Here is a 25,815-nt window from a genome sequence, read left to right on the forward strand (position 1 = left end):
GATGAGACGTTGGCTGCGTGACACCCAGCTGTAGCAGTCCGTGGTTTAGTCAACACAACACTCATCTGGATCCAGGGGTGTGCCAGAGCCAGCTTTCACTGGCTTGTGAGCACTGTGCTAAATTTTTAGGAATTTTTGTAACCTAGTAATATAACCTATGTTTAAAATTAAGTTATGTAACCTTATTATTTTAAAACCTGTATTAAAACAACAAAGGTGATAAACACTCAAAACGCATCAACTCTCTAATTATTTTAGCACTTTCTACTGTTATCTCTACTCTTGAGGCTGTTGACATCTATCATATCTGTATGGCAGAAATAACTTCATCGTGGAGTGGTCCTGCAGCTCTGTAAGTGACATTTTGTTTTAGCTTGAAATTGACCATGGTGGGAATATTTACACCACAGACACTGGCAAATGCTATCAACTAGGGCTGTTCTTCCCAGAGAGCTGACTGTCAAACACGTACCACCATGCCATTCTTACTCCCGTGTAGGAAAAGAGACCCAACCCTTGAAAGGCTTTCCCAGACATCAAAATCTGGTCATGGCAAGGGGTGGGAGCCGGGGAGGGGCAGTTATAAACCAAAGGAAATTCATGAGATCAGCCCAGGGTTTCCCGCACTCGCCTGTCTGCGAGGCCTGGGTATACATCCCCAGCAGCATGGCCTACACTGTCTAAGGCAATAGCCACTATGTGGCTGCTGAGCCACACGGAACCACATGTGGCTCTTCAGCACTTGAAACATGGCTAGCATAGAACTGTACGATCAGTCTATTCCCTTTTAATTAATTTAAATTAAAAAACTGATATTTGACTCTACTCCTGGGATACATTTAAGAACATTGTAACAACCTGAGGACATGAATCTGCTTTTTCATCCAGAAATTTCATGATATCTAAATACAGAGGAAACATTTCTGATGAAACTTCAGCTCCTAAACTGAGATGCGCTGTAAGCGTGCAGCACATACTAGATTTGAAGACCTAAAATGGAAAACAACTAAAATACCTCATCAGTATTTTTTTTATTGACTACATGTCAGAATAATAATGTTTTATATACTAGGTTAAATAAATTCTACTATTTTAATTAATTTCATTAGTTTATTTTTGCTTTAATGTAGTAATTAGAAATTTTTAAATTATACATATGGCTCACATTATATTTCTATTGGATAGCGCTAGTTTAGAATACCACTTGCACCATTTGTATTCAAAAGCAGAAGCGGTCATAAGAAACCATGAGAAGATTAAAAACTCTAGAAGAAAATGAGTCAGTCTTGTCAGATTGCAGGTGGGGTGGTTTGGTGAGTGACCTCCACCCTACCGGGGAAAATTCCGTCCCGACTGCCATGGCCGGGCAAGACGCCCAGGATGCCAGGGCAACGGTCAGTTTCTCATCCTAAAGCCCAGCCCCTGAAAGCAGACCCCAGGTCAAGGCTGATTTTGTCAAAGACACCCACACAGAAAAGCTGGCTCCTGGAGCCACAGAGAGCACCCGAGCCTGGACACAGGATGGGGCCCACAGTCACCCGCAGAAGGAAACACCATAAAGCTGGTGCACCTTTAACCTAGTATTTGAGAATGAGACTCCTCTCTTCCACACTTCCATCCATGCTGCCCTTCAGACTGCCCTTCCCTCTCTTACCCCTTGGAGAACTCCTACGCATCCTTTAAGATCCAGTTCAAAGGCTCCTTCCTCTAAACGTTTTTCTGACCAATGGTGCCCCCATCTCACATCCTTGGACTTCTGGCCTCGTCCATTCTGACCATTTCCTGGTCAGCCTGGGTGTTCTCACTCTTGCCCCCTCAAACCTGATTTCTTTCTAAATGTGTGTCTCTCCCCCATGAGACTGCCACTGGGTCCCTATTGCCTTCAGCAATAGTTCTCAAACTTCAACAAGCATCAGAGTCACCCAGAAGGCTCCTTAAACAGACAGCAGGGCCCCTTCCCAGAGTTTCTGATTCAGCAGCTCTGAGCTGGGACCTAATATTCAGCATTTCTAACAAGGTCTGTGGTGCTGCTGCTCCTACTGGTCTGAAAGGCTGTACTTTGAGAACCGCTGATCTAAAAGACCAAGTGTAAACCGTCACCTTGGCATTCAAGGCCCTCCAGGACCCTGCCTCCAACGACTGCCCTCATTTTGTACGACATGCTGGTAGACCCACCAATCCTAGCATTCCCAGGATCCCAACAGGTCGCAGCTCTCCCACCTCCACTCCTCGGCCCAGGCTGACACTGCTTGAAATCTTCTCGATCCACCCAGTTCCAGCCACCTTCCATGATTTCACAATGTCTAAAACCCAAATCAAAAATGAGAGATAACACCTTTGAAGGTCTACAAAGTAACAAACGTAGGGTGTAGGCGCAGCTACAGAAGAGGCGGGTGAAAAATGATTTTGGCCACAGCAGTAGCCCTGGATAAGAAAGTACCAGCCTAAAGTGACAACCTTGGGACAGAAAATTCTGATGTATCTATTTGACCAACTCCACCGCAGTCACTGTCCAGTTACAAACTGTCCTTTTCCTCCATCAGTTTTCTAACTCGGCCACTTTCCAGCTGTGTGGCCTAGCAGGGGAGGCGGGAGACTGACTTAGCATCTTTCTTTCTCACTTTCATCTATAAGATGAAAATAAAGCAACAGCCTCGAAGAATATGATTAAATGACATAATGCGAGTAAAATGCAAAGCAAAAGGCCCAGCACATAGTAAGCCTTCAATAAATATTAGCTGTCGTTGGCATTATCTCTGGCCTTGGAAAAGTAATGAACTTGGTAAACAGCCACAAACAATAATGGGAACAGATGTATAAAAGATGTTTTCCTCAGTACGTACGTCATTAGCAATCCAATGATGGCTGACTGGATGGAGAGCTGGATGGATAGATGGATGGGGGTGTGCGTTGTGGGTAGGTGGTGAGATGGAAAAACTCAATTGTATGATATCAAAATTGACTCTGTGAAGCCAGTATGGTGATAGATTTAAAAATCTTAGAAATTCTCCTAAAGAGATTCTCAAGCAAGAACATAAAAATTCAAAGATGTCCATCACAGAGTTGTTTGTAACAGCAATAAAAAACAAAAGCGACAGCCTAACTGCTTAGTAGTCAGAAGATGGAATCCTATAGAAAAAGAAAAGACACAGATGCAGGTGTTTCCCTAAAATATGAAAAGTCACTCTTGATATATCTTAAACAAAAAGAGTAAGAGTGAAGTGGCAAGTCTGATATAAGTTCATCTTTAAAAAAAAAAACCTCTGTGTAGATATAGAAAAAGTCTAGAAAAATTTATTATATTATTGAAAATGATTATCTTTGTTATAAAGATTCAGGTGACATTAATCTTTTGCTTTTCTGTCTGATAACCATGTATTTAAAATTTTACTTTCTTAAAAACATAAAAACTTTCTAAAAAGCAGCTCCGTGAATCAAGACAGAAGAAATGCATCAGTGTCAGCTGTGTGGCCATGAGCAAGGCGCCTGCCCTCTCTGTGTCTCTGTTGCCTCCTCTTTGGAAAAGGGTAACCAGTCTCCCTGCCTGGATCACCTTCCAAGGTGCCAGAGGCAGTGAATGAGGAAGGGCTTTGAAATCTTCAGCTGATAGGCAGGTGATGGTGGTTTTATTGCCCCCAGTGATAACTAGAAGACTCCCCAAGGAGATGCTCAGAGAAGCAAAGAGAAGCTGGCCTCCACTGGCGGGCAACCAGTTTTAGTGGACAAAGGTATGGGCAGGTAGACGGCCAAGTTTCTCATCCCCCTCGGACACTGGCTTTCCTCATTTCTCTGAAATGAGAGGGATGAACTTTGACAGTGGTTTCTAAACCACTCCTTTGGTTTTCTTAAATAACAGGATCCCTTTCTCAAATGAAACACAGATTTCCCCATTAAGCATCAGTAGCTCTGTTGCTAAAAAGCAGGCATTCTGACTCCAAGACTCAACTTGGCGTCTATTTCTCATTATTTCAAACGGGAAAAACTATAAAGCGTGACATAGCAACTCAGACTGCCCAATAATTTCCTAAAATGTGTCTAACACACATGACACTCTCCCTATACATGATAAACTATCATGATAGGAGGTCCAGTGCTTAAAACATTCCCTCCTGGGAATTCCCTGGTGGTCCAGTGGTTAAGACTCAGTATGGTCACTGCCATTGGCCCAGGTTTCATGCTTGACTGGGGAAGTAAGATCCCACAAGATGTGCAACCAAAAAAAAAAAAAAATCCCCTCCTGACCTCCAAATCATTACTGACAACCAGTAACTGTGCTGCCATGAGCCTGGACTGCTCACGCAGATCTGTTCACTCCCAAAGGCCCAGCCCCTCTGACACCTGCTCCCTTTGCAAACCATCTACCAGCGAGTCTGACAGTTTTCCAGTTGCATCTATTAATTCATGAGATTACCTGCACATCATTTCGTTACAAATGTTCGGCTGAGTTTGGGAGACATAAATATGATGTTTGATGGGCACAATACTGGCTGAAAATGGGAGTATGGAAACACGTACCTTCTAGGACGTCTGGGTTTTATAAACTGAGAGGCTAGAAGAATGCCAATGGGGGAGCCATTCGCAGGGCAGGTTCTGAAAACCAGGGCAGCCCGGAACTCCTCCAAGGGGGATGCTGAGCCGGGAAGGCGGGGCTTTGACGCACCTGCACTGTGCATCTCAAAATACGAGGGCGCAGCCAGAGAGTGGAGGCTATACGGGGCCCCTTGAGTGCTGCCACTGAAAGGAAGCCCCCTGGAGCAGCTGCCAGTGGCAGAGACAATGCCACCAGAACAAAAACTAAATAGCTCACACTCAGCGAACTCCAACATGGGCCAGCTATTCTTCCAAGCGTGAGTGAGCTCATATCATCTCCAAAACAACTCCGTGCGCTAGGTACTGGCATCATCCCCATCTTACAGCTGGGGAAGCTGAGGCGAGGAGAAGTTAACAGCTTGCCTACAGGTATCCAAGCACAGCTGTGGTTTGAGGCCAGGCAGTAGAGCTTCTGAATTCCTTTCTGCTCCGTAGCACTACACTCAGCCCCGCAGTGGAGAGGCTCTGCAGAAAGGGGAGCACACTTCACTGTGCCCCCAAAGCAGCAGCGGAGAAAGAGCCGCGGCCCTCAGAACCGCACAGGGCCCAGTGGCATCGCCTCGGGCCCGAGGCACCCTTACCCACAGCTTCCCGTCATAGTAGTAGGCGCCCAGGAGCTTCACGATGTAGGGGTGGTCGCAGGTGGCCAGGATCTCGATCTCCACGATGTAATCTTCCAGCTCCTCCTCGCTGTTGGTCTCGATTACCTTGGCCGCAGCCAAGGCACCCGTCTCCTTGTTCTTGGCCTGAAAAGCAGAGACACGGAAGGTCAGCAGGCCTGGTCGGCAGGAAGCCGATGGCTGGGGCTAGCTCAGAGAGGCCGCGCGGGGGGGACACAGGCCGGATGTCCAGACACAAACAAGGGGCCGCAGCAGAAGGTCCGCTGCTCTGAACAATGGCCAGCGCTCTCTCGTGATGTCAGCACAGGGGGCATGTGAGACAAGCACTGGTCTGTGGTTAGTAACAAAAACTTTAAGTACAAGACACCTGTACTATGGGATAAACAAAAATACAAGAACAGCATAGATCTACAAACAGCTGTTAGGACCATACTGAAGCCAGGACAGGCTCTAAAGATAATCAGTCTAGTAACACTAGAAAACTGGGCTATGTGCCTTATAGATGGTGCCAATATATAATTTCCCTGGAAGATAAAGATTCTACAGGACAGACCAAGTCAGATGACCTGAAGATATACTGGGCTACGTCTAACGGAAGTTCTTAACGTAAGTCTTACTTGTGACTTTACTAATACTGCTGGCTATGTTATTTGTATTTCCCCTGTCTTACAAAATTGCTGTTTCTTACACTGTCAAATATGTGTATGAGGCCTCTAATAGAATAATATATAGTCCATATGAGATCGATGATGGTAATAGTGTAACTCTAGATATGGCAAGAAGCAACAAGAGGGAATATTTTCCTGGACCAAGAAGCTAATAAGACAGGTGGTCCAGAGAATTTTGGATACTGTTTTATGGCCTAATCCAGTAACAGCACATTGAGTGGCCTGTTTACCTGAGAATGGACACTCTCAGCACCATGGGATAAAATGGTCATGAAGTGCACCCCCCTCATAATCATGGTCAAGTTTATGAGCAAAAAGGGGCTCTGCCAACTGAAGACTGACACTCGCCATCTGCATCTACTAAGATTAAATCATGGCTGCTGCAACTGCTGACTTTCAACGCCCCTGAAAGGAGTTCAGGGTAGAAATCAGGAATGAGGCACTCTGTGCTCTGGGAAAAACTGGCAGAACAGGCCTTCAGATAGTTAGATCTTTTCAGGAGAAGATTTTATGAGTCCCAATTCTTGCATCTTCTCTTATCTAGAGAAACACTGACGTCATTAACGGTAAAATCTGCTTTGGCTATTAAAAAACAGTTTACAATTAAAAGTCAAAATAGAGTAGCTACAGTTCAGATATCCTGGAAAATAGGTGATGCTATGGGTGTACTTTCAGATTAGAGCTTGTATTGCTCCAAGCTGGGGCAGTCCTATGCCCCATTTTGACAGGAAGGTATCATAGTCATTGTTGCCTAGTTCCCTAAAATTAAAACTGAGTGGGACTCTGTGGGGCTCTGGAGTACAGATCTGCTCTGTGTTCTCCATTTCTTATCTGTAGGATATAGACTTTGTTCAGCCTCCTTGGCCTTCCCTAGATTCCAAAGCACGGATTCAAACAATTGCTAATCAGGGAAGGGAGAGGATACAGAAACAGAAACAATCAAAGGTTGGTACAGCCTCCAGACAGAGTCCTGGTTCCTACTCAAAGAAATATGCATAACAATGTCTTTGAGCCCCCATCCAGGTGGAAGATGGTAACTTCAGACTGAACACAAGATTCCTGGAGCACTGCTCTGTTGCCTCACCACCAACCAATCAGAAGGGGTCACAAACCCTGTAACCCTCACCCCAAATGTTGCCTTCTGTTTCCGGGGACCAGAGATGACCATCCTGTTAGGTCTCTTGTTTGGCCCTTGCCTATTTCATCTCTGAGAGGGGCCAACTAAATTGCTGCAACTACAAGGGTAGAAGCTGGTTTCAGATGGGAAAAACCCCAACTTAGATCAGGTAGAGAGACTTCTGCTCTGCTAGGCAGGCCTACGCCCACGCACAGCAGGAAGAAGTTACAGAAGAAAGAGACCTCTGCCCCAATTCCCAAAAAGTATCTTGAGTATGAAGTCTCTCAGGGGGCCTATGTGCTGTGTTAGGGGAAAAACGTTTTCATGTGAATCACTCAAGGGTAATCAGGGAGTCCCTGGCCAAGATAAGAGAAGGGCTAAATCAAAAAAGAAAAAAAAAAGTCTCAAAATTGATTTGAGTCCTGGTTCCAACAGTCCCTGTGGTGAACAATGCTAATTTCCAACCTGGTGGGCCCTCTAATAGTGCTACTATTACTACTTACTTTTGGTCCATGCATAATAACTAAGCTTGTTGCCTTTGTAAAAGACCGCGTCAATACCGTCCAACTGATGGTACTGAGGCAACAGTATCAGGCCCTGCCCCAAAATAAAGAGGAAGATTCCTTTATGTAGCTGAAGACAGGGGGGAATGTTAGGACCAAACTGAAGCCAGGACAGGCTCTAAGGGGCAGGCTAGGCCTAAGGTTTAGTCTCTAGGAAAGCTGAGGCACTGGGAACTCCGCAGGCAGTGTAGCTCAACCAATCAGAAAAAATCCCCGTAGCCCCCCTCCTGCGCCAGACCTGAGCCAATCCAGATAGGGATGCGAGGTTTAAAAGTCCCGCGTGTGCTTACGGTTTAACCAATCAGCTATGCTGTTACAGGAACAAAGAACCGTCTGTATAAAAGTAGATGTGATTCAGAGCTCAGGGCTCTCCTAGAGACTCCACTGTGCTGGATGAGACTTGAGCCCTAGCTCGAGCTAGCAATAAACCCCTTTATGCTTTTGCATTGCTGTGGACGTCTTATTCTCTCAGTTTTGGGGACTCGGACTTCGGGCATAACACAGCCTGGAAAGATTCCTGGCTGTTCTGTAAAAGACCCACGTCACTGAAAAATAAAAAGTGGTATGATGCTTTTTATATTTAAAAAAATGGAAAACTACTTTTTCATAAACGCTCACACATGAAATGTAAATGCATGGAAAACTCTGGAAAAATACTGCCTGACAGCAGGCTGGGGAGGAGGCTGAAATGGGGACAGAGACAAAGGACACTTTTACACTCCCTGTATTGCTTTAAAGTGTTAAAAGAATATTTTGAGCATTTATTTGCATTATGTCACATATATTAAAAGCGAAATTAAGAGTTTTTCATAGATGCACTTCACCTGGTTCTAACAAAGGTTTCTTATTTGATGAAAAAGAGAGTGAGAGAATTTCACATCTACAAGGATAGATATAATTCTCTAAAAATGGAAAATAAGTGTTGAGGACGTGGAAAAATTGGCACCTCTGTGCATTGCTCGTGGGCAGAAAAGCAGTACAGCTGCTGTGGAAAAGAGCTTGGCGGTTTCTCAAAAGGTTAAACATAGAACTACCATACGGCCCAGCAGTGCCACTCCTAGGCATATCTGCAAAAGACCTGCAAGCAGGAATCTGAGCAGTCTCTGTACACCAATGTTCACAGCAGCGCTATTCACAAGAGCCAAATGGTGGAAACAACCCAAGTGTCCATCAGCAGATCAATGAAGTGACAAAACAGGGCACAGACAGTCCTCCTGGATCCTAAGTTCCACATCCTCAGAGTCAACCAACTGAAGATCAAAAATATTCAGGAAAAAAAATCAGAAAGTTCCAAAAAGCAAAGCTTGAATTTGCCACGTGCCTGGCAATTATTTACATATCATCTACATCATATTTACAACTATTTACATAGCATTTACATAGACTTCGGTATTAAATGTAATCTACAGATGTTTAAAGTATACAGAAGGATGTGCAGAGCTTATATGGAAATACTACGATGGGCTTGATAAAGGACAGAAATGGTAGGGACCTAACAGAAGCAGAAGATATTAAGAAGAGGTGGCAAGAATACACGGAAGAACTGTACAAAAAAGATCTTCATGACCAAGATAATCACGATGGTGTGATCACTCACCTAGAGCCAGACATCCTGGAATGTGAAGTCAAGTGAGCCTTAGGAAGCATCACTATGAACAGAGCTAGTGGAAGTGATGGAATTCCAGTTGAGCTATTTCAAATCCTGAAAGATGATGCTGTGAAAGTGCTGCACTCAATATGCCAGCAAATTTGGAAAACTCAGCAGTGGCCACAGGACTGGAAAAGGTGTTTTCATTCCAATCCCAAAGAAAGGCAATGCCAAAGAATGCTCAAACTACCGCACAATTGCACTCATCTCATCACGCTAGTAAAGCAATGCTCAAAATTCTCCAAGCCAGGCTTCAGCAGTATGTGAACCGTGAACTTCCAGATGTTCAAGCTGGTTTTAGAAAAGGCAGAAGAACCAGAGATCAAATTGCCAACATCCACTGGATCATGGAAAAAGCAAGAGAGTTTCAGAAAAACATCTGTTTCTGCTTTATTGACTATTCCAAAGCCTCTGACTGTGTGGATCACAATAAACTGTGGAAAATTCTGAAAGAGATGGAAATACCAGACCACCTGACCTGCCTCTTGAGAAACCTATATGCAGTTCAGGAAGCAACAGTCAGTACTGGACATGGAACAACAGACTGGTTCCAAATAGGAAAAGGAGTATGTCAAGGAGGTATATTGTCACCTTGCTTAATTAACTTATATGCAGAGTACACCATGAGAAATGCTGGGCCTGAGGAAGCACAAGCTGGAATCAAGATTGCCTGGAGAAATATCAATAACCTCAGATATGCAGATGACAACACCCTTATGGCAGAAAGCAAAGAAGAACTAAAGAGCCTCTTGATGAAACTGAAAGCGGAGAGTGAAAAAGTTGGCTTAAAGCTCAACATTCAGAAAACAAAGATGGTGGCATCTGGTCCCATCACTTCATGGGAAATAGACGGGGAAACAGTGGAAACAGTGTCAGACTTTATTTTTGGGGGCTCCAAAATCACTGCAGATGGTGACTGCAGCCATGAAATTAAAAGATGTTTACTCCTTGGAAGGAAAGTTATGACCAACCTAGATAGCATATTGAAAAGCAGAGACATTATTTTGCCAACAAAGGTCTGTCTAGTCAAGGCTATAGTTTTTCCAGTGGTCATGTATGGATGTGAGAGTTGGACTGTGAAGAAAGCTGAGCGCCAAAGAATTGATGCTTTTGAACTGTGGTGTTGGAGAAGACTTTTGAGAGTCCCTTGGGCTGCAAGGAGATCCAACCAGTCCATTCTAAAGGAGATCAGCCCTGGGTGTTCTTTGGAAGGAATGATGCTAAAGCTGAAGCTCCAGTACTTTGGCCACCTCATGCAAAGAGTTGACTCATTGGAAAAGACTCTGATGCTGGGAGGGACTGTGGGCAGGAGGAGAAGGGGACGACAGAGGATGAGGTGGCTGGATGGCATCACCGACTCGATGGACATGAGTTTGAGTGAACTCTGGGAGTTGGTGATGGACAGGGAGGCCTGGCGTGCTGCAATTCATGGGGTCGCAAAGAGTTGGACACAACTGAGCAACTGAACTGAACTGAATGTCATTGATACAAGAGACTTAACACCCACGGATTTTGGTATCTGCGGGATTGTCCCAGAACCAGTCTTCCTGGGAGCATGATTTACACATTCAATGGAGTACTATTTAGTCTTAAAAAAGAAGGAAATTCTGGCACAAGCTACAACATGGATGAATCTGGAGGACATTATGCTAAGTAAGAAATAATACAGTCACAAAAGGACAAATATCGCATTAATTCCACATAAATGAGGTACCTAGAATAGTCAATAAACTACTTTCATAGAGAAAGAAAGTAGAATAGAGGCTGCCAGGGACTGGTTACCAGCAGGAGTGAGGAGTTGAGTGTTTAGTGGGTACAGAGTTTCTCTTGGGATGAGGCACAAGTTCTAGAAATGGATAGAGGGGAAGGCAGCACCAACAGTGTGAGCAGACCTAACCCCAGTGAGCTGCACAGCTAGAATCGGCTAAGACAGTCTATTTTATGCTCTGCATATTTAACCACAGTTAGAACTGGCAGTGAGAGAGAAATAACTGTGTAAGCAGTGCAAGCGATTTCACCCACAGTGAGCTAGTGCCCAGAAGGGGCAGAGCCCAACCGGTCCCTGGAAGCCTTGGGGTGGAGGGCATTTCTTGGAGCGCCCATCCACTGTGCCTCTGGTCAGGGGAAAGGGGGCCCCCAGTGAGAGAGAGCACGCTGTCCTCCAACACGGGCCTAAAAGCCAGCGCTCGTCTGCAGCCTTTGAACAGCAGTCTGCTGGAAAGTGCATGGAAAACGGGCCACCCTAGACTTCACACCTCGGTGCTGTTCCGAGGACATGCCACATGGCACGTGCCTAACAGGACAGCTCTGCCACGTGAGCCGATGGAAACGCTGACAGCTGCGCCACCCAGCACCCTGCGGATGACAACGGGCACTCACGTCACCTCACACAGTAACCCATTCTACTGACTAGAGAGAGGGACAAGGCTGGAACCAGAGAGGCAGTCCCAGAATCTGAACCTAGGTCCTCTTTCAGCATTCTGGCACTGCACACTACTCTCCAAGGTCCCCCGTCACCCCCAGAACTCAGAGGCCTCTGAGACCAGAGGCCCTGCCCGCGGTACCAGTGATGCAGACACATCCACCCAGCCCTGGCCCCAAGCAGCTCAGTGGCTAGCGGGGGAGACCCATCTCTGCTGCCGGCGGTGAGACAGCATGCCTGGGGCGGGGGGCATGGAAACTGGGAGGAAGGAAGTGATGCCAATAGGCAACTTTTAGGCTCATTTGTAAATTTATTCTCGGTTTAGGTAAACGTTTCCATTAACTGAGCCACCAAGTTCGCAGTGACACAAGTCCACACAGTGACAATAATGCTTTGACATTTCTCAAGGGCCCGCTCCACGTGGGACCCTTGTCTACACTTCGACACGTGGTCACTCACGTACCTCCTCAAGCATCCTGCCAGGCAGGTGCAACTGTTACCTTGGATGGGGAGACTGAGGCAGAGCCCCAGCAACTCGGGTCACGGGGCTGAACAGGAACACAGGCAGCCCCGCTCCAGGGTCTGCACCCGGGAGTGGCCACGTGGTCTAGGGAACCTTCCACGTCTGGCCCCGGAGCTCAGTTCAGGGAACGGACTTTCGTGCGGGGCTGTTCCCTGAGGCCATCGTCCATCCTAGACATCACCCTGCTCCCCCGGCCCTCCCTGGGTCAGGTCCGCCCCCCTGAACTCAGTTTTGAAAACTTGCTTGGAACGCCTTAGAAATTCATCAATTAAGTAATCAGGCGCTCTCTCTCTCTCAACAATTAAGCAATCAGGCACTCGAGCGCGCTCTCACACACACACACACAACACACACACACACTTAACTGATGAGGTGCCTGCCCTTTCATTTCTTGTAAAGCTGATTTTTTCTGTCCCACTAGAAGACCATCAACGCATCCTTTCACAGTACAGCATTCACTCTCCTCCTCCTGTCCAGATCCAGAAGCAAAGCTAAGACCCACTCTGCTCATTTACAGAAAAGACAGTAGAGGGCTCAGCAAGCAGCTACAGCGAGGGCCACGTGACCGAGGCGACCCCCGCGGCCACGCCCTCCCAGGCTTCTGCCGCAGCAGTGCATGGCGAGCTAAGCTAGCAAAGGCTGCCCTTACGTGCCCATCTTTCACTCCTGAGAGCTGGTGAAGGAGGCTACAGTCACCTTTTCCTGGATTTCCTTTAAAGGACTCTTCTCTCCTGCAGGTAGAAGAGGCCCAGGCAGGGGCTGTTTTCCGGGAGAGCATTAAATCTGTCCTGCACTCCACCCTGAAACGCAGCACTGGCCACAGGGTCCAGCCTCAGGCAGGGCACCAACATCAACACCGAGGAACGCCCGCCACAGCACCTCTCTCTGATTTCACGGAGACCCGGAGCCTGCCAGGACGGGCTGCCAACAGTCAGGGCACATGAAGTGACCTGGCCAAATTAAATGCTCTAATAGCCTGGTTAAGGCAGTGTCAACTGAAAAAAATGCACAACGTGAGGGTTGTGAGCTAAGGTTTATTTGGGGCAAAATGAGGACTATAGCCCGGGAGACAGCATTTCAGACAGCCCTGAAAGATTGCTCCAAAGAGGCCGGGGGAAGGTCAGTATGTATGTGATTTTGGTGAAAGAGGAGTACGTGCAATCAAGCACATAGTTGTGGCAGAAGATCTCTGCTAGTCACGAAAAACTGACATCACCATGAAAGATTCTAGTGCTTTTCTAGATATGAGAAGATGCAAGACTTTACTCATAAAATTGTCTCTGGAAACATCTACCTGAAGACCTGTTCTTCCAGTTGTTCCCAGTGCACAGAGGGCCTGGTTTCTGATCTCCATTCTCAGCTCCCTTCAGGGGATGCTGAAGGTTAGCAGCTCATAATCGAATCCCCATAGAGGCAGATGGCAAGTAGGTGGCAGCAGCAGTCTGTCACCTGAAGGCCACAGAGGAGTAATAATCGCTATTATAAACCAGTTAACACTGTCTGAGCACTCACTGTGTGCTGTTACAGGCCTTAAATAGAATTTCTCACTTCATCCTCAACGCAGCCCTTCGAGACAAATACCAGCATTCCCGATTTACAGGTGAGGAAACAGACTCAGAGAGTCACAGTAAACGCCTCGGGTCACACAGCAGATGGGGTTAGGGGGGTGAAGGGTGAATCCAAATTCCAGCCTGCCTATCTCAAACAGCCTGAGCTCTGCATCAGTTCTCAGCACGTCCGTCCTGGCAAGGGCCCAGCGCCACCTCCCTTTGCTAAAGATAAGCAACAACCACAGCCAATAGCAACCACTCACTGCCAGAGTGCTTGGTAGCTGCGGAGGACTAGAGAGCCAGGATTTAACCTGCTCAGGAGTGAGGTATCAGCCATCACGCCCATTTCCTAGATGAGCACACTGAAGCTCAGGGAGATATCAGGACCCACCCAGGACTGGGAGCTGCAGTGGTCTTACTCCCAGTTCAGTGTTCTTTACTACACTAGGCTGGTGGGAATCAGCTTATTCCCCATTCATTCATTCAAGCATCATTTAGGGAGTCCCTATTATTTGTGAGGCACTTTTCCAGTGAAGAATTTCTTCCTAAAGGTTGGAATTATTGCCCTCGCATAACATAACTCACCCTTCCCTGATCTTTCTTCAGAGGAGCCAACCCATTCTCATTCCCAGTCCCCAAGCTGGAATGCGGCTGATCCCACCACCTTATCTAGAAGCAGGTAGATGATTTATGCCATCCAGTCAGTACACTGCATTCCGTGTCACCACGGTGATTGGTTCAAGGACAGACGTGATCAAGTCGACCAATGAAATGCAGTCTCAGAAGACTGCCCTGAGCTCTCTTTCACTGCTAGCCTCTGGCACTGCCTACCACAGTCAAGCTGCCAGGTCATCATGCTCCCAAGGGGAGCCTGAAAGCTAAACTAACTCCAAAGCAGCAGAGCTTAGAGAGGGCCCAAGAAGACACCGGGCCCTCATTAATCCCCTCAATTAATGTTTACAAGAGCATCGTATTATTAAGAGCCTCTTTCGGGAATTCCCTGGTGGCCCAGTGGTTGAGACTTTACCTTCCAATGCAAGGGTACGGGTTCAATCCCTGATCAGGGAACTAAGATCCCACACACTTCTTGGCCAAGAAACCAAAACATAAAACAGAACAATATCATAACAAATTCAACAAAAACAAATTTAAAAAAAAAGAGAGAGCCTCTTTTTTCTTTCAGCAAAAATTGTTATTTTTAATCAGTCGAATAGGGTGAACAAGAGTAATTGTCACCTTTTTTGTTAAGCAGTAGGAAAAAAGATACTTTGTAAACTCTTTCACCTAGAAAGAATTAAAGTATTCAAATATGCTGAGATACTAGCTATGTATATGGGAGAAGGCGATGGCACCCCACTCCAGTACTCTTGCCTGGAAAATCCCATGGGCAGAGGAGCCTGGTAAGGCTGCAGTCCATGGGGTTGCGAAGACACGACTAAGCGACTTCACTTTCACTTTTCACTTTCATGCATTGGAGAAGACAATGGCAACCCACTCCAGTGTTCTTGCCTGGAGAATCCCAGGGACGGGCGAGCCTGGTGGGCTGCCGTCTATGGGGTCGCACAGAGTCGGACACGACTGAAGCGACTTAGCAGCAGCAGCAGCTATGTATATATATATATATAGAGAGAGAGAGAGACATATACCATAAATGTGTACATATTAAATAATGCATAGCATAGGATAAATGCATATAATAAAATACCTAACGTTAAAACTATCCTGAATGTGATTTATTCCTTGTTTGACATTTCAAAATGCATTTCTGAGCTTTGTGGCTCCTTTTGGTGGACATTAGGGCCATTATTTATCATTGCATTGTGATTAAGTATGTTCGGGTTCACAAAACTTGTAGAGAACACAGTGACGGACATTCAGGTTTACTAGTCAGTGACGAGGACACAGTGACTGCCCTTAAGTTCTAACATGAGATTATAGGATGGAGCAGATGAAAGCAGCTCGGCTTCTCTTGGTCTGGAACTTGAGAATACATACGTCTATAAGAGCCTCATTTTACCTATGCAAGAAAACTGATGCCCGGAGAGGTGAAGTCATTTGCTCAAAGTCACAGAGCAGGTATAACAGCAGGGCTGGAAGTTAAATAGAAGCCCACGTGACTTCAAAATCCATGTTCCTGACCATTCTGCCAGAGGTTCCTGTAAATTCTGCAGTAGGAGAAAGGGGACATGATAGCCAAGCTCTCTGCAGAGTCTGCTGTGAGGGCCGCTTGGGGAGTGGGTGGGTACTGGAAAGCTAAAGGTTGTCCACGTGGATGGGACACAGTGGGAGTTGACAGACAAGGAAGTCATATAAAGAACAAACAGCCATCTGTGGCCTCTGACGTCCGTCTCCCACCGACTGAGGCAAGGCTGGGGTCCAGCGAAGGACAGACGGCAAGAGCCCCCACCCAGCGCTGCACTGCTGGCCAGCGGTGACTAGCACCTCGCCCCACACCCTGAGAGCAGACACACAGTGGCCACTTGTGTTTCCCGCCCAGGCACCTCTCTGGGAACAATCCTCCGCCTTGTGCAGCACGGCCGGCCCCAAGGAGGCGGGAACCACCCTTCAGCAGAAGCCCCGCCCAAGCCAAGGGGCCCAGCCAGGGGCTGAGGGCTTCCTGAAAGTCACCCACACAGCCAGCTGGGGACGGCCCGGGCCCTCCCTGCCCTCCTGGCTGCAGGCTGACCGCTGCGTCCCGCCCTCCCCCTCCTCCGGGAAAGGACTGCTATCGGAGCACAGGGACCAGAAAGAACATCAGTCGCCCCTCCCAAACCCCAGCGCCCAGTCCCCAGTCCGCAGCTGGGGAAGCTGAGTCTGTGAAGGCTATGCAGGGCGCAGAGTGCAGGCTGCGGCGACTGCGCTATCTGCAGAAGCAAACCGTGAATGAGCGCACACGCGCTGAAGGGCCTGACTGGCGGGGGGTGGGGGCGCCTGTTCCCTGGGCGCAGCTCACTTCAGGCCTGGGAGCCCCTGGAGCTGCCTGGAAATGAATCCTAAAGCGGGGCAGCAGGGGGACTGGCCTGCATCCGGTTCCGCCTGAGGACCCACAGCACCAGTCGCTTTTGGGAACTGCCCCTCTTTCACTCTTCGTGCAAGAGATTCATGAGGGGCTGAGCCCACACGGTCCTGGCACAGAGCCCAGCCCAGCCACTCAGTCACACCCAGTGGCAGGCCAACAGGGTTGTACCCAAATGGTCTTTTGTGCGTGTGTTTTTAAATTTTTTGCTCAACTTATCACCAAATACATCTTTTTTTCTTTCTCTTGGGTTGGTAGACTGTAAGACGGGAAGGCTAAAGGGTCTGGCAGCCCATCTTGCCACCCCTTTGGACAGCCTACCTGAGGATGAGGCCAAGGCCAGGAAGGCCACGATGGAGGGGGACCTCCGCTGAGGGGCTGTGGGGCACCTGGGGCCACCGATCCTGACGCAGGCCCTGCCCTTAGGCTCCCTTTTGGATGACTGTCTTTTGCCACCAAAAAGGAAATGAGCCCCTAAATCTGGGGTTGTTCTAGCAGACAGTAGACACCTATGAAAATACTTCACCATGCAACACGTGTGTAATGAGAACTACCTTCACTCCCAACGGCACCATGATCTACAAGGTGACCTTTACTGAGGCTTCTCAGAGGACCTGATGGATAAAATGGGATCAGCAACCCAGATGGGAAATGCAGTTACTAACAGGCTCCAGGCAAACAGATTCTTCTGCCACAAGACTCTTCCTCCCCAAAAGCAGAGAAAGTCACATTACACTTTTAAATTAACAAAGAAGGAAAAATGACAACCTCCAATGCTGGTAAGCAAACAAATGGTAAAATAGGTAAATTCATTACTGATGAGAATACAGACAGATTCAATCTCATAAAGACCAAAATTGGCAACAGATTTCCAGAGCCTAGAAAATACCTTTTAAGCCTATTAGCACTCACTCCTGAGAATGTAAGGCCAGGAAATAATTCCAAAAAAGACAAGAGAAAACGTGTACTAGGATCAAATTCACATTAGCCCAGAATAATGGCAAACAAAGTGGTTCAGTTCAGTCGCTCAGTCGTGTCCGACTCTTTGCAACCCCATGAATCGCAGCACGCCAGGCCTCCCTGTCCATCACCAACTCCCGGAGTTCACTCAGATTCACGTCCATCGAGTTCGTGATGCCATCAGCCATCTCATCCTCGGTCGTCCCCTTCTCCTCTTGCCCCCAATCCCTCCCAGCATCAGAGTCTTTTCCAATGAGTCAACTCTTTGCATGAGGTGGCCAAAGTACTGGAGTTTCAGCTTCAGCATCATTCCTTCCAAAGAAATCCCAGGGCTGATCTCCTTCAGAATGGACTGGTTGGATCTCCTTGCAGTCCAAGGGACTCTCAAAAGTCTTCTCCAACACCACAGTTCAAAGGCATCAATTCTTTGGCGCTCAGCCTTCTTCACAGTCCAACTCTCACATCCATACATGACCACAGGAAAAACCATAGCCTTGACTAGATGGACCTTTGTTGGCAAAGTAATGTCTCTGCTTTTCAATCTGCTATCTAGGTTGGTCATAACTTTTCTTCCAAGCAGTAAGCATCTTTTAATTTCATGGCTGCAGTCACCATCTGCAGTGATTTTGGAGCCCCCCAAGATAAAGTCTGACACTGCTTCCACTGTTTGCCCGTCTGTTTCCCATGAAGTGATGGGACCAGATGCCATGATCTTCGTTTTCTGAATGTTGAGCTTTAAGCCAACTTTTTCGCTCTCCTCTTTCACTTTCATCAAGAGCATTTTAGCTCCTCTTCACTTTCTGCCATAAGGGTGGTGTCATCTGCATATCTGAGGTGATTGATATTTCTCCCGGCAATCTTGATTCCAGCTTGTGCTTCTTCCAGTCCAGTGTTTCGCATGATGTACTCTGCGTATAAGTTAAATAAGCAGGGTGACAGTATACAGCCTTGATGTACTCCTTTTCCTATTTGGAACCAGTCTGTTGTTCCATGTCCAGTTCTAACTGTTGCTTCCTGACCTGCATACAGATTTCTCAAGAGTCAGGTTAGGTGGTCTGGTATTCTCATCTCTTTCAGAATTTTCCACAGTTTATTGTGATCCACACAGTGGGAATAACCTAAATATTCAACCCAAGGATGATGGCTAAATCAACTTAGTGGGATATTAAGCAATCCTTTAAAACGATAAATAGGAAAATAATGTAGTAATAAGAAAAAGATAATTGAGCCATAATAATAAGTAAATGAAGCTGGATGATAAAATTATAGCTAAGCTATAACTGAATCTGCCTGCAATGCAGGAGACCCAGGTTCGATTCCCTGAAGAAGGGAACGGCAAACTACTCCAGTGTTCTTGCCTGGAGAATCCCATAGACAGAGGAGCCTGGCAGGCTACGGCCCATGAGGTAGCAAAGAGTCGGACACAACTGAGCGATTAACACTCTCACACTTCACTTTCTGGACAAGGAGGTTCTGAAACACAGATTAAGGAATCCACGGGGTTTCTAAAGGTGATTTTCACTCAATGGACATCTAGCAATCAGCCACAGTGGTCTTGGTGAGGACAGACTGGGGTTGAGGCACAGAAAGTGGCCCTTTCATCCAGAACTTGCTTTAAAAGCACCTGTCCTCTCAGGAACCCCCCGGAACTGCACCATCCAGTATGGTAGCTACGAGCCTCAGGTGCCTATTCAAGTTACCTGAATTAAATGAAACTTAAAATGCAGTTTCCCAGTTAACATTAACCCCAGTGAAGAGCGGCTACCATACTGAATAGAGCAGATACAGAACAGTCTCATCACTGCACAAAAGGCCTGAGTGCAGAGAGCGGGTAGAAGAACCTTGGGTGGGGATCAGCTGTGAGGTTGCCTAGCAACCTGGCTGGGCGGCAGGCGTGAGGAAAGGCTCGCAGCTGACCTGTCAGATGAGCAGCCAGGCCAGCGGGTCAGAGCCAAAGGAGGAGCGGTCAAGGCGAAAGGTCTCTGTTTCCCTCGTCCCCCTGACTGACTCGGGACACCGAGCCAGGCCTGTGTCCAGAGAGGCTGAGGCCACTGGAGCCAAGGAGGGGCTGGTCGCGCCCCACAGTGTCCAGCTGGGCTGTCCCTGCCTGCACACAGTCAATCTGCGTGGTGACAACGGTCACCAATCGTGGGGAAACCTTCAACTCTCAATTAAGGAAGGAGGAAGTTGGGCCCTGGAGGAAAGCAGGGTCACAGTGAAGCCCACCATGTGTCAGGGAAGGGCTCAACATCAACTCGAGTAGGGTGGTCCACGGGCCGCGGACAGGATGGGTGGCAGTCGTGGCCTTGGGCTCAGACGCTGGCAGGCATGAGTGGGGGGCAGAGTGGAGCCACAGCGCCGCAGCCCCGCCTTCCCGAGGCTTGAGTCCTAGGGGGCCAAGATGCCAAAGGGCCTGCCGAGGCCTCCGACGGCCTCTTGAGGCAGGATAAGGAGTATCCCACCTTAGCCAGCACGGGTCCACGAGAGCTGCAAAGCCCCGCCATCTCCTCCTGTTGAATAGGAAACAGGCCCAGGTAGGGCGGTGACTTGGCCCCGGCCACACAGCTAGGAAGTGGCTGCCAGGACTCCACTCAGGTGCAGCCCTGTGCCTGGTGCGCTTCCCCTCCAGAGGACACTCTCCAGGAGCCCCTGCCCAGCGGCTGTGTGCACCAGCCCCTTTCTTCTGTCTCCCTCACTGCCTCCTACCGGAGACCCTCTCGGATGAACCCTCAATGGCTCCCTGCTGTCGATGCGATAAAGCCCAAATTCCAGGGCCTGGCGCCCCTGGCCCTGGTGATCTGCCCCTTCCACTCCTCCAGGACCCCACCGCTCCCTGGCAATCACCTCCTGCGACAGCCAGTGCCTGAGGCCCCCTACTTACCGGCCTTTCTTGATGCTCCTTCCTCCATGAGGAGTGCCTTCGCCATACCCATGTTTAACCACTCCACAAAGTCTAACTCAACCCCAGCCTGCTCCATGAGACGTTCCCAGAACCCCAGCTCCCACCCTCTGCTAGAACTTCTCACACCTTACTAGGGTTCTCATCACAGTTAGCCTGGTGCCATAGCCCTTTTTTCATCTGGGTCTTTGTTGCTGTGCACGGGCTTTCTCTACTTCTGGTGAGTGGGGGCTACTGTCTGGGTGCAGGGCCTCTCGCTGCGGTGGCCTCTCTTGCTGCAGAGCATGGGCTCAGCAGGCGTGGTGCACAGGCTTATTGCTCTGGGGCCTGTGGCATCTTCCCGGACCAGGCATCAAACCTGTGTCCCCCGCATTGACAGGCGGAGTCTTAACCACCATACCACCACCAAAGTCTTCCACAGTCCTTTGTGTTCACAGATTCTCTCTCTGACCTGACTGTGAGTCCTGAAAAGCTAAAGCCCATCTCTGCTTCATCTTGTCCTATCCCACACAACCTGTTACAGAATAGCCAGTGGGTGGATGGGAACATGGGTGGTGGGTATATAAGCAGATGAGAGAATGGCTGGGCAGATGGGGAAGTGGATGGACAAATAGGAAGGGGGTGGGTATTAAGGGTATATGCATAGATGTATAGAATACAGAATCCTATACTGTGGATGGATGGATGGGTGGGAAATGGGTAGGAGGGAGAGTGTAGGAAAGGATGGATGTGTGGGAGGATGGGTGGATAGGTGGGTGGGTGGATGGATGGGTGGGTGGGTGGATGGGTGGGTGGGTGGATGGGAAGATGAGCAAATGGGCTGACAGATAGATGAACAGACTGACAGATGAATGCCAGACTGAGTAAGAGGAAGAATCAGCGGACGGGAGAAGAGAAGTACGTGAGAGAGGGGTAAAGGAAGGAAGGTGTGTCTAGGGAGTAAACCATCATCAAACCTTCCTCTCTTCCCCAAAGGCACCAGAGACGACCTTGTTGCTGGCTTCTATGAACACCAGTCTATTGGGTGTTACTGCCTTCACTTGGCACTGTGTCTTTTTGGTTTTTAAAAGCCTAAAACTATGTTTATCTTGTTCACCAATGTATTATTAATAATGTTAATTATTAATATTATTAACGTTACTCTATCCAGCCAATAGGTATTTTAAAATAATAGACAGATGGATGGGTAGATGAATGGATGGGTGGATGAATTGGTGTGTGCATCTCCTTGTAAACAGACAAAAGTAAGGCCCTCCACATAAGAAAGGAAAGTGACAAGAAGCCCACTGTCTCCTTAACACACTGAGATTCCTGACTCTAATCTGTTCTCTGGTTTTGGAAGGTAGGCCCTCTTTACCTTGGGGGAGCCAAAGCCTTTGGCTGGGCCAGGACATACACAGTTAATAATGAGAGAAAACCACTTTCTGATCAATAATCGCCAGGCCAAGTTTCAGTTCAGTGAGAAATGAAACGGCTGAGTTTCAGAACAAGTGACACTTAAGGAGGGCCAAGATCATGAAACACAAAAGCAGAGGAGTGACATGGCTTCAAAGACAGGCATTTAATCTCTCTCTCCCTCGGGGAAGAGAACCCTGGCAGGCCATGCTGGCACAGCAGGGAAATGCCGAGCCTCAGAATCCTTCTGGGCCAGCAAATAAAACAGTAAAACCCAAACAGGATTGGCCCTGAAGATACCACACCAGGCCTTGGCCAAAAACCCCGCAACCTGGCCAACTTGGCTGGGGATGTGGGAGCTTCCGGCTCTCAGAGCTTCCAAAGCGCTAGGGAACCCAAGCCTGTGGACCACGGATAGAGGAGGCGGGACAGGTGACAGGTGCTCTGCCCCCTGAGACTCCTGCTCCCACCTGCTCAAGCTCTCACTACTCAGAGGGCAGAGTGCTGAGTCACGGGCGGGGCGGGCAGCCTGGGCTCCTGAGCACGGGGGAAGGAAGCACCTTTATCCAGGCCCTGATGTGAAGAGCCGACTCACTGGAAAAGACCCTCATGTTGGAAAAGGTGGGCAGGAGGAGAAGGGGATGACAGAGGATGAGACGACTGGATGGCACCATCGACTCAATGGACATGAGTTTGAGCAAACTCTGGGAGACAGCAAAGGACAGGAAAGTACGGCGGGCTGCAGTCCACGGGGCTGCAACTTAGCAACAACATGCCCCCTGCACGAGGCCAGGCACTCTACTCAACCTTCACCACGACCTGGGGTCATGTACTCTTACCAACCCTGTCTTCCAGTCAGTCCCAAATCTCAGAGAAGTTGAGGCTCCCCTGTGTTTTCAATCAACAATACTTCGTGTGCTGGTTTTTTTTAATTATTATTATTCCAAAAGCATTATGTACCTTTTGGCTCTCTGAGCAGCAGCATGGCGGTCAGCAAGTGCCTTATAAAAGGAGGTAAAAAGGGAGCCAACAAGAAAGTGGTTGACCCATTTTCTAAGAAAGACTGCTATGACATGAAAGCGCCAGCAACACTGAATATAAGAAATATGGGAAAACATGAGTCACGGGAACTCAAGGAAGCAAAATCACGCTGGCAGCCTCAGGGGCTGTGTTTTAGCCTTTTTTTAAACATTTATTTTTATTTATTTGGCTGTGCTGGGTCTTAGTTGTAGCATGTGGGATCTAGTTCCCTGATCAGGGACTCCTGGATTGGGAACATGGAGTCTTAGCTCCTGGACCACCAGGGAAGTTCCAAGAGTTGTGTATTTGAAGTGAGCCTTGCTGATCTGCAGAATCATGAAGCTGCATTTAGAAAATTCAAGCTAACTACTGAGGATGTTCAGAGCAAAAAACTGCCTGACTGATAGCCACAGCATGGATCTTAGCCACTACAAAACGTGTTCCATGGTCAAAACATGGTAGACATGACTGAAGTTCACACTGATGTTAAGACTGCCAAGGGTTATCTGCTTCACCTATTCTGTGTGGGTTTTACTAAAAAACGCAACAATCGGATTTGGAAGATCTCCCACGCCCAGCATCAGCAGGTCCGCCAGGTCCATAAGATGATGGAAATCATGGCTCGAGAGATGCAGACAAAACTTGAAAGATGTCATCAACAGACTGATTCCAGACACGCTGGAGAAGACACAGGAAAGGCCTGTAAATCTCTTTAGCCACTCCATGATGTCTTTGCTAGAAAAGTAAAAATGCTGAAGAACAGCAGCCTTGAATTGGGAACATTCATGGAGCATCCACAGTGAAGGCAAGAGTTCTGGAAAATCTCCTGGGGATGAAACAGGTGTTGAAGTTGAACAGGCTGATGGATATGACCCACCAGTCCAAGAATCTGTTTAAAAATCAGACTTTCAATGGTGACAAGCCATGTTACCTGTTATTTTTTAAAACACAATTATGTACTTAAAGAACATCTTCAAAATATAACGGCAGCAAGAAGGAAATCAAACAAGGCATCGTCCCAGAGATAACCGCCTCCAGCATCTTGGAGCACCTCCTCCCAGGATTCCACGGTATGGATGTACCCAGATTTGTCTGGCAAGTCCACGCCAGCACGTCCCAGGGGACTTAGGTGACCACTCTGCCCCTCATTTCCTACTTGGAACAACAAAGATGTTAACAGTTCCTGCCTCACGGGCGGCTGTGAGCACTCAGTGAGTTAATACATCAAAGATGCTAGGAGCAGAACTCAGCCACAGTGAGCATTCCACAGTAATTCACTCATGCCTTTTTTTTTCCTCTTCACAAATGTATTCTTGCATACTTCACAAAAATGGGATTTAACTGTATACACTGATATGCATTCTCCTTTTTACTTAGCAATATGCCACGAACAGCTGTTCGGGTCGCAAAACACTCGTCCACAGCATCCTCTCCGACTACGACTGCAGACTGAACGGCGGGCCCACCGCAGACCTAGCCAATCCCCTGTCACTGGACTGTCTATCCTGGTCACATGTGCCGTGTTCGAAAGCCTGAGACGCGATCTACAGATAGCCAGACAGGTCTCCAAACAGCAGGGCCACTGCACCCCTCACAGGTCACAGAGGCAGGGACCCTGGATAGGTCTGAGATGTGAGGCCGCGCCTGGGTCAGTTCTGCTGAGTCCTGGCTGGGTGCCCCTGGGAAGTGGTAAGTAAGTAAGTGGTGACTAAGATCACAGGTGCAAAGACTCTTTGGTCCTGCTTGTGAGAGGGACCGTATTCTCCCTATTTTCCAGAAGGAAAAGAAGCTGAGGAGGCTCAGAGGGATAGCTTCACTAGCCCAAGTCACACAGCAAAGACAGCAGCCTTGCTGCGACTCACAGGGTGAAGAGCGTCAGCAAGTCCAGAGCCTCTGAGGGAGGCTCTTGCAGGAGGCACGGGCTGGTTCTGGGGCCTTCCGCAGTACACCTTGCTGGCCCCAGGAGTCGGTCCTGCATACAGACTGGGGAATCAGGACAAGTGACAGAGGCTGGCACTGGCACCTGGGGTCCAGATTCCTCACGAACGGAAGCACACCAGTCACGGCTCCTCAGCCCCAGCTGTCACCTCAGAGTGGGGCTAGGGGTGTGAAGGGCACCCGGGGGAAAAGAAGGCTCGAGAAAGATCTAGGCCTCACCAGTATGGCAGCAGAGCCGACCAAGAGGCAAGTCGAAGGTAGAAGGAATCTTAAAGCCGGGTAGAGAGGCATGCCAGCTCCGTCGGGGCCATTCCTCAGGGCGACAAAGCCAGCTCTGTGGGAACCTCCTCAGAGGGCCAAGAGTTGGGTCTGTGAGGCCAGACACGCCAGGCCAGCGCTTTCCAGGAAGGAGGGCGAAGGGGAGAGAGGCAGCGGCGCCGGCTGCTCCCCAGGGTGGGACTGCCGCTCTTCCAGACACCAGGGGTGGCCTTGCCTGCGCTGGGCCAGCGGGCCGGGGGGCAGGCACAGAGCTCGCGGGGCAGCAAACTTCCCCAAGGGGGCCAGTAAAGAACCTCTTTACGGAATCACGTTCATCCTCACAGCCCAGCGGCAGGGCCTCCCTAGGGGCCCGCTGAGAAAGAGTCCGCCTCCAATGCAGGAGACATGGGTTCAAGCCCTGGTCTGGGAAGATCCCACACGCCACAGAGCAGCCAAGCCCACGCGCCACAGCTACCAAGCCTGTGCTCCAGAGCCCGGGAGCTGCAGCCGCTGAGCCCACACGTCACCGCTCCTGAAGCCCGCAGCCCCTAGAGCCTGGGTCCACAAGAGGAGACACCTCAGTAAGCACCCGGAGCACCGCAGCTGGAGAGCAGCCCCCACTGTCTGC

At 48.6% G+C, this 25,815-nt stretch overlaps 1 protein-coding gene and 1 pseudogene across 1 annotated transcript in view; one reads left to right on the top strand and one right to left on the bottom strand.

Annotated features, from left to right (window-relative positions):
- The window catches only part of STK10 (serine/threonine kinase 10), a 130,365-nt gene that overhangs the window by 94,336 nt on the left and 10,214 nt on the right, over positions 1 to 25,815 (bottom strand). Inside the window, exon 2 of the mRNA XM_018065487.1 lies at positions 5,172 to 5,336. Coding sequence (XP_017920976.1) covers positions 5,172 to 5,336 — 165 coding nt within the window. The remainder of the gene's footprint in view (positions 1 to 5,171; positions 5,337 to 25,815) is intronic.
- LOC102187894 lies at positions 22,955 to 23,907 on the top strand (annotated as a pseudogene).

This window comes from Capra hircus, chromosome 20 (assembly GCF_001704415.2).
Source record: "Capra hircus breed San Clemente chromosome 20, ASM170441v1, whole genome shotgun sequence".
Taxonomy (NCBI): Eukaryota; Metazoa; Chordata; class Mammalia; order Artiodactyla; family Bovidae; genus Capra; species Capra hircus.